Raw genomic sequence first — 9568 nt, forward strand, 5'->3', positions numbered from 1 at the left:
TCACACCGACACAGAATAAAATGTCCCATCATGCAACAGTATACAGCAGCACCCAGTGTGTGTGTGTGCAGCTGTGTCCAGTTCAGGTCTGGGCCTTTGGAGACCAGTTCGGTCCAGACTGCGTCATGATCCGTCATGCATGCTGTCCTTTTGCTGGACGACCAACATATCCCAGCATTCATTGCAGCAGAGCTAAACCGAAAGTTATGTGGTTTCAAGGTTGCTAAGCAACAGGAGACAAATTGGACCGAACCACCCCAGACCAGTCCGGCCCTGGTCTCCCAAGGACCAGACCTTCTGGACTGGACCCAGTCAGCTGTCAGAGGGAACTGTTACCCAGGTAGTCACAATTACATTTGAGCCCAGAGTCTGGATCTCATCTCGGTCTGGACCGGACTGACATGGATCAGCTGGCTACCTGGGTAACTGGCCATCTGAGTCCCGGTCCAAGTCCAGTATTTGATCATGTAGTCTCGGTGGGTGTCGGTGGCCCCGCCCCCTCACAGCACCATGGTCGGGATGTGATGGACCAGGGACGCGGGGTGGGGCACGGCCGTCAGCTGTGGCGGGTGAGGGGGGGGTGGCGAATGAGCGACGTGCCCGCCCCCCGCCCCGCCCCCCACCACCACCACCCCCCCCCCCTTGGGCTCCAGGGTCCCCGGTGGGCCGGTGCCGGGCACTCTTCTGGTGCGCCCTTAGGCCGGCCAGCTGGGAGTAGGCGGACTGGCAGACGTGGCACTTGTACGGTCGCTCCCCGGTGTGCAGCCTCACGTGGTTCCGCAGCGTGGATGACTGGCTGAAGCGCCGGTTGCAGAAGCGGCAGACGAAGGGCTTGTCCAGCGTGTGAATCCGCATGTGGGACCGCAGGTTGCTGCGGGAGTTGAACCCGCGATGACAGATGACGCAACGCATCCGGCCCAGACCGGAGGAGGAGGAGGAGGAGCCAGAGGAGGAGGAAGAGGAGGAGCCTTCACAGGTGTGGAACTCATCTGTCAGGTGGAGGAGCAGATTCAGTTCAGACCAGGAAAGACCAAGACAGACCAGGAGAGACCAGGAAAGACCAAGACAGACCAGGAGAGACCAGGAGAGACCAGGAGAGACCAGGAGAGACCAAGAGGGACCGGGAAAGACCATGTGAGACCAAGACAGACCAGGAGAGACCAGGATAGACCAGGAGAGACCAGGAGAGACCAGGAAAGACCAGGAAAGACCAAGAGAGACCAGGAAAGACCAGGAAAGACCAAGACAGACCAAGAGGGACCAGGAAAGACCAAGTGAGACCAAGACAGACCAGGAGAGACCAGGAGAGACCAGGAGAGACCAGGAAAGACCAGGAAAGACCAGGAAAGACCAAGAGAGACCAGGAAAGACCAAGACAGACCAGGAGAGACCAGGATAGACCAGGAGAGACCAGGAAAGACCAGGAAAGACCAGGAAAGACCAGGAAAGACCAGGAAAGACCAGGAAAGACCAAGACAGACCAAGAGGGACCAGGAAAGACCAAGTGAGACCAAGACAGACCAGGAGAGACCAGGATAGACCAGGAGAGACCAGGGAAGACCAGGAAAGACCAGGAAAGACCAAGAGAGACCAGGAAAGACCAGGAAAGACCAGTAAAGACCAAGACAGACCAGGAAAGACCAAGAGAGACCAGGAAAGACCAAGAGGGACCAGGAAAGACCAGGAGAGACCAAGAGGGACCAGGAAAGACCAAGACAGACCAGGAGAGACCAGGAGAGACCAAGAGGGACCAGGAAAGACCAGGAGAGACCAGGAGAGACCAGGAAAGACCAGGAAAGACCAAGACAGACCAGGAAAGACCAAGAGAGACCAGGAGAGACCAGGAGAGACCAGGAAAGACCAGGAAAGACCAAGACAGACCAGGAAAGACCAAGAGAGACCAACAGGGACCAGGAAAGACCAGGAAAGACCAGGAAAGACCAGGAAAGACCAGGAGAGACCAGGAGAGACCAAGACAGACCAGGAAAGACCAGGAGAGACCAGGAAAGACCAAGAGAGACCAGGAGAGACCAGGAAAGACCAGGAAAGACCAAGACAGACCAGGAGAGACCAGGAAAGACCAGGAGAGACCAAGACAGACCAGGAAAGACCAAGAGAGACCAGGAGAGACCAGGAGAGACCAAGAAAGACCAGGAGAGACCAGGAAAGACCAGGAGAGACCAAGACAGACCAGGAAAGACCAAGAGAGACCAGGAGAGACCAGGAAAGACCAGGAAAGACCAAGACAGACCAGGAAAGACCAAGAGAGACCAGGAGAGACCAGGAAAGACCAAGACAGACCAGGAGAGACCAGGAAAGACCAGGAGAGACCAGGAAAGACCAAGACAGACCAGGAGAGACCAGGAGAGACCAGGAAAGACCAAGAGAGACCAGGAGAGGCCAGGAAAGACCAAGAGAGACCAAGAGAGACCAGGAAAGATCAGGAGAGACCAGGAAAGACCAGGAAAGACCAAGACAGACCAGGAGAGACCAGGAGAGACCAGGAGAGACCAGGAGAGACCAGGAAAGACCAGGAGAGACCAGGAAAGACCAAGAGAGACCAGGAGAGACCAGGAGAGACCAGAAAAGACCAGGAGAGACCAGGAAAGACCAGGAGAGACCAGGAAAGACCAGGAAAGACCAAGAAAGACCAGGAGAGACCAGGAGAGACCAAGACAGACCAGGAGAGACCAGGAGAGACCAAAAGAGACCAAAAGAGACCAGGAGAGACCAGGAAAGACAAAGACAGACCAGGAGAGACCAGGAGGGAACAAGACAGACCAGGAGAGACCAAAACAGACAAGGAAAGACCAGGATCTGGTCCTAAGGTTTTTGACAGAAAAGTCACCAAAGACACAATCCTGGTCTGATCCTGCCACTGTTCATTTGACATGTCTTGCTGCCACAAACACACTACAGCACCAAAAGTGGATAAATCCGCTGTTGAAAGTAGTCCCAGACTATGAAACTACGGTGGCCCTGAGAGGTCAACTAACTGTCTCTGTGTCATCTCTATGCTTTTTGAATAAAACTATTGAAATCTGATGACTCTCATTAAAGCTTATTTAAGTCTGAAAATAATCTTTAAAAATATCTTTCACTAGCTCTTATTTTGAAGTGATGACTTTTCTTCAAACTTCCTGGAATGTTAAGTTTTCTTTTAAAACTAAATGTTGTCTGATCTCTTTTGGCTTCAATGTCTCAGTGTTTTAATATTTCTGCATTTCAATCTGAGGATTTGATTCAGTGTCAAAAAAGTTTTTGCTTCCATGAAGTCCAGAAGCTTTTATTCTGAAATTAGGATCCTGATAAAATAATATTCAATAATCAATTATCAATCATCTTTACCAGTTTTGCTCTTCTTGCTCTGTTCGTCCTCTCCTCCTGGAATTCCAGGGATTCCCAGGAAGGTGTTGTGGGAGTTTCCGTACCAGACCAGCAGCTCCTGGTCTGGGGGGATGGTCTGAGGAGACAACGTGGACTTTAAAAATCAGAGCTCACAACAGGAAGTAACAGAAAGCTTCAATTCAAAACGAACTTTTGTCTTTAGACCACCAGGGGGCAACAGAGACCTGAACGAGGTCTAAACATGGAAATTTAAAAAAAAGTTGTTTTCACTCATTTTATTCTGGTTCAGTAAACGCCTCATGTTATTGTTTAGGTAATCAGCTCATTATTATAGAGATATTTTATATTATATGATTAATATAAATTAAACCAAAAATCAACCTGATAATGGCTCAGTCTTTTACTGAACCAGGACATAATAAAATATGACCAATAATATAATATAATATATTCTACTGGCGTTATTTCTGTTTTTACTGCAGAGACATACATGTTGTTTTATCGTTTCTGGAATAATGTATTATTAAATATATTATTGTGGATATATTAAAGTGTCTCTAAAAACAAACGGGGGGGTTTATTGGGTCGGGGTGAGAGGGTGATGCGTTCACTGACCTCCACGGCTTTGTAGAAGATGCTGCTGCCAATCTGAACCACCTCCAGGTTCTGCTCCTGCTCATTCCGAGCACATTTGATGTAGGTCATCCAGCTCCGCTGATCCTCCTGACTGGCGTCGATGAAATACCTGACGGTTCCGTCCTCATTAAACACCTGACGGTGAGAAACACCTGGCAGGTCATATTGTGTTTATGTGACCTTTCACTAACTAAACAGCTGCCTCAAACAACAATATAGAACAAACTACCATTAGATTTGTGGCTAGGTGTGTTAGCACATGGTTACCTCCACACTTATACACCTGGTTCATTCATTTAATGGGCTGATAGTTGTCTGTTAACCTCCAGCAGCTGCAGCTAATTAATTATTAGCTCATTGCTTATTTAGTTTCCAAATGGCCAACAAGTTAATTAACAAGTTAGTAAGTTATGGTGCTTGTTCAGAGTTAGTTATGCAGTTTGTTGCAGGTGTAATTGAGTTGGATTCCACCCCAGGACCTGCAGGTCCCTCTTCCTGTTTCCTGCCGGCTGCTCTACTGATTTCTGACTGTGCTAGCACTCGGTGAAGCTCGGGTCGCTATTTCCTGATGCTAACTGGCTAGCAGTCAGTTAGCTGGTAGCTTAATTAAAGGCAAGTAGAAGTTAGCTGCTCTTTATTCTGCTTATTGAAAGTTAAATTTAATCAAATGAGTAGCGTTGACATTGTCAGGTCAAAGGTCACATGTTTACCTCCCACATCAGGTTGTTGTTCTTGTACAAGTCGATGTGTTCAGGTGAGATGAGGCGTCCGGTGAACGGTCCCATCTCTGTTCCTGCCTTGATCCAGGTTTTTGAGAAAATCCCCAAACCTTCCCCTGAAATACAACACAACAAACATCAACAAATACACACCGAGCCTGACAATTTCAACCTGACACACCTATGAGCCTGCAGCCTCCACACACACACACTTTACTATAACACACAAATAACATTACATTCCAATGGAAATAAAATGTTTCTGATCAAAAGAGATTTACCGGGAACTGAACTCTGAGCGATGATCACCTCACTGGGTAAAACCAGACTGGACAGCTTCTGCACCTCTGGACCCAAACACAGAGAAATCATCATCATCATCATCACCATCATCTTTGTGAAACTGAACATTGAGAGAATAATATAAAAAAAAAACTCCGCGAAGAGAATCACACACACACACACACACACACACACTGAGCCGCTGATGGAAGAAATAAAAATCCACCAGAAGAAAATAAAGTCACATTTAATGTGGAAAGTGAATAAAAAAATAAGTACCTGAATAAATGAAATCAAATGAAATCAGATAAAATCAAATAATTAAAATCAGAAAGAGAAATTCTTCCTCCGGTTTTCTGTCAGAAACAGTTTCACGGTCGGTCCCAACCGTGAAACTGTTTCTGACAGAAAGGAGAAAAGAGATTTAAATGATTATAAAAGTCGGAGAAGTTTTCACATTTAAAGCTCAACAAGAAGAAAAGAAGAAACTCATAAATGCCACGAGCACAAACGCCAGGATTTAAATTCCTGTGGAGAAAAATCAGCCAAAAAGCGCCCACCAACCGGGAGGTCCCGGCCCGGGACCGAGCGCCCCCCGTCCGGGAAAATTGTTCCGAACGAATTTCACCAAATACGGAAACGAATGTTCCCCCCAAATTCAGGAAAAACTGTTTCTTTATTTTGTTCCATTTGAACTTCAGAACAAAAAAGTAAAAAAAAAAAATGAACGAAGTAAAATTATTTTTGTTATTTCTGGAATGAATTCAACAACAGGCAGATTCATTCATTCATCAACTAATGAACGAATCCTTAATTGAGAGAGTTTTTTTAGTTTCTGGGCGCGCGGCTGAAAAGATCAAACGCATCAATTATTGACGGTGTTCACCTGACAAATTATTACATTTAATAGATAATTATAAAAACAAAGAAATGATTTTTTATTAAAGTATAATTTCCGTTTATTTCTGTTTATTATTACATCAAACAGAGAATTTCTTAACCTCACACACACACACACACACACACACACACACACACACACACACACATTAAAGAGCAAAAAAAAGATGAACCTTGGTTAATTGTTTCCGGTCCAGTTAATCAGCGCGTGCCTAATTAATCAGCTTAAAATATCAAACAAACTGAGGCGGGAAAAGTGAATCTGATCAAAGAAAATAAAGCTCAATTTTAACGTCGTTTTTGCTGACGTCATCATACATTAATAGTTTGCTGATTAAAAATAATTTTCTGTCTGTAATAATCAAAGCTGTCTGTTATTGATCTCAGGCGACTAATTGATTAATTGATTCCCTAACTTGAATCTAATTGGTGCATGAGTGTCGTCACTGACCTCCGGAGAAAGACTGCGCGAGGACCTCGGCGGTGAACGCGGTCTTTGGGCTCGCGCTCGGCGCGGTGCGGTCCTCGTGCTGCAGGTGATGCTGCTCTCCGAGCACGTGCCTCCAGCGGCCGTACAGGAAGCTGTGCAGGATGTCCGATGTGATGACGTCCGCCAGAGACAGCGGCTGCTGCGGCTTCAGGGCCAGAGATGACCCGGGCAGCACGGAGCCCATGGCGGGGTGGGGGGGGGCCGGGAGGCGGAGAGCTCCAGAAGAAAAAAATCAAAATGAAAAGTGTGAATAAAGAATAAAAAGTTGTTCTTTCTGTTTCTAGTAAAGCTGAAAAAGAGGCCTGAAGGTCTGAACTGAGAGCCGGTTCTGGTCTGCAGAGCCGAATTAAAGGAGCTGCTGCTCAGAGTGTGTGTCCGTGTGTGTGTGCAGTCTATATACACAGTCTGTAATGAGATGTTATCACCTCCTCCATTTCTTCACGGAGGGGGGGGGGGGGGGTCCAGGCGCTGTGACCGCCGTTTGTCTTCTGGTTTGGGACACTCAATTACAACTTAAGAGACCAGGCCGGACCAGGTACACACTCCCAGAGAGAAGCAGGAACTCACTCCCGGTCCCGGTCCCGGTCCTGGTCCAACGTGAGTTCTACAGGTCCAGACCTCAGACCTGGTCCTGCTCAGAGAACACCTGGTGCATCACTTCCAGCTCCGATCCTCGATCCTGATTGGCACACTGCTTTCTCAGGTAAAAGACAAAAATTAATGCTGGCTCCAAGTGGGCGTGGCTTGGGCCTGACTGAAGGTGCTTTGTTGTGACATCACAGGCTGGTTTTAAGGTTCAGGTTCTGAATCCAGACTGGGAGGCGTTCTCTGTATTAATACAGACCTGGACCTGATTCAGACCATCTTTTTCCAGATTTTGAAGTGAAGCAGAATCAGACGTGGTCCTGGTCCTGCTTTCGGTCACAGTTTTTTATGTCTTCAAAATAAATGACAAAGGCAAAAAAAAGCAGAGGAATGTGGGGGGGTCAGTGTGAGTGACAGAGCAGGAAAACAGATTAGAGGACAGATTAGCAAAACAACAGCTGCTTTCTTCACCCTCCTCCTACAGATCGACAGGATTATTATTCTCTCTTTCAGTCTGATCTGTATTTATGAGCTTTTAAACATTTATTGTCGACACTCGTGAGCGACACACACGCGCGCGCTTTCATTGTGGCGTTTCTTTCGGTTGAAACATCTGAATGAATGAATGAAATTTAATTTGATTCAAATTGACTTTAAATATTTTTCTCACGAGATGAAAAAGAACAAGAAAAACGAAAATAAAATAGAATTAAATAAAAAAAAGCACCTTTTATCAGAAACTGAAGAAACAGAAAGAAAATATTTTTAGTTGAGAATCAAATTTCTCAGTCGGATGGATCATGAAAATAAATATCCAAAGATTTAATCTGAATGATGGATGAGGAGGATTTAAAAATCCTATTTTTTCTTTTTTGTGAAATTTAATTTGGAATAGAATAATATCCTTCTTTTATTATTATTATTATGATTATTATTAGACTGAGACTTCCATGTGAACTCGGTCCCGGTCCCGGTCCGCCCTTCGTGCTGCTGGCTGCTCTTTTGTCCGCAGGGACAGAAAGGAGAAAATCCGGGAATAAAAGCAGATTTGAATGTTTCCCTTTGAATGGAGTCAGTGAACGGACTTCGGCTGCACGCGGGCCGAGCGGGAGTTTCTTAATGGAGAGCGCGTTCCTATTGGAGGAGGACACGCTTTAATGAGCTTTAATGAGCTTTAATGAGCTTTAATGAGCTTTGGCCAACAAAAAGCTCCGACTGTCCCGGTGTCCTCTGCGCCTTTATGCGCGCTCCTTCCAGCCAATCACAGCCCGCTTTGGTCCAGAAAAGACGACTGGAAGTCTGCGGGGGGGGCGACAGGTGACTGGCACGCGTAAAGACAAGAGAGGCGAGGAGCGCGAGGCCGCTGGGTGATCCGGGGGGGTGGGAATGGGCCCAAATGGCGCGCTAACATTGTTCCGCTAACGTGATTAAGGCTGCGCGCGGCCTCATTAGTATTCATGCGTCGGACAGACGCAGCGTGTGCGCGACAATAATCCGCCTTTAAAAAGACTTTAATCATCATCAGCTGCTCCGGAACCAGAATCAAACGCTCCTCTTCATCATCATCATCACCTGTAGTTGGACCAGCTACAGATGGTCCAGGTCTACATCCGACGGAGATTCTGTCTGGGGGTCTGGGTCTTGATCCATTGGACCCGAACTGGTCTGGTTCTGTTTTGGGATGAGGTTCAACCTGCTGGATCTGGATCAGGGCCCCTTGCAGATTTGTACAGGGACGGACTCAGCTTCATGTTTAGATGTCCACAGCGAGCTGAACTCAGACTGACAGTTTATGGCCTCAGTGGTCCCCGAGCATCATGGGAAACATTTGGACGCCGTCCAGATTACCATCACTTTAATGTTTAATCAGGACGCACACACAACCACACAGAGTTCATCTGTATTTACCGAGCTCTTTCCTGTACTTTATGACCACCGGCACTCTGCTCTACACCACAAGACGCACACACACAAACACACACACACTCTGCCAGTAAGTGTCTATTTCCTGTCTGATTTCTCGGTCATTGTCTCCATCTCTTACATTAAATATGTGCATCACATTGATCCTGTTGTGGTTCAGCTTCTGGAGACAAAGGTGGACTCCTGATGTTCCTCATCAGCAGGCTAATGTTGCTAATGTCGCTACAATCATCCAAAAAACTGAGATACCAGATCTGAGTCCTGGATCTGACCTGTTCTTGACTCTCTCCTGATTGGGCGGTCCAGTCTGTCAGTCACACAGTAGCCCCACCCCCTAACCCCTCCCCTCCTTCCTGGTCTGTTTCCCTCTAAATGGAGCTTCATTTAAAAAACGAACATCATGTTGAAACTAGATTGAGACCAGAAACTAACAAGTTGCTGGTTAGCTTGAAGCTCCAAGTCTTCCTGCTCATTAATCCATCCAACGCTCAGAGCTGCTGATCGATCCCACAGGTCAGGAGGCGTGTGTGTGTGTGTGTGTGTGTGATTATAGTAATGTCTTAATGACAGATGACATCACACCGTCAGTCAGACCATCTGCTCTGAGAACATGAATAAATGATACATCCCACTACTGATGTTGGGACATGAGAAGATAGTGATGACAGAGATAAGAACACAGTCA

The 9568-nt window shown here is 46.7% G+C and overlaps 1 protein-coding gene across 2 annotated transcripts; it reads right to left on the bottom strand.

Annotated features, from left to right (window-relative positions):
• Positions 1 to 500: 500 nt before the first annotated feature.
• LOC115048307 (PR domain zinc finger protein 12-like) lies at positions 501 to 6559 on the bottom strand. Of its 2 annotated transcripts, none has more exons than XM_029509680.1 (7): positions 6337 to 6559; positions 4985 to 5050; positions 4695 to 4819; positions 3964 to 4119; positions 3349 to 3463; positions 665 to 989; positions 501 to 627 (listed from the first exon to the last, which is right to left on the bottom strand). In XM_029509680.1, the coding sequence occupies exons 1-7, from the start codon at positions 6557 to 6559 to the stop codon at positions 501 to 503; spliced, it is 1137 nt and encodes a 378-aa protein (XP_029365540.1). The 2 variants fall into 2 exon arrangements, with proteins under 2 accessions (XP_029365540.1, XP_029365541.1); XM_029509681.1 differs by having other exon boundaries at positions 501 to 615; positions 656 to 989.
• Positions 6560 to 9568: the final 3009 nt, after the last annotated feature.

The sequence above is a fragment of the Echeneis naucrates genome, chromosome 9, assembly GCF_900963305.1.
Source record: "Echeneis naucrates chromosome 9, fEcheNa1.1, whole genome shotgun sequence".
Taxonomy (NCBI): Eukaryota; Metazoa; Chordata; class Actinopteri; order Carangiformes; family Echeneidae; genus Echeneis; species Echeneis naucrates.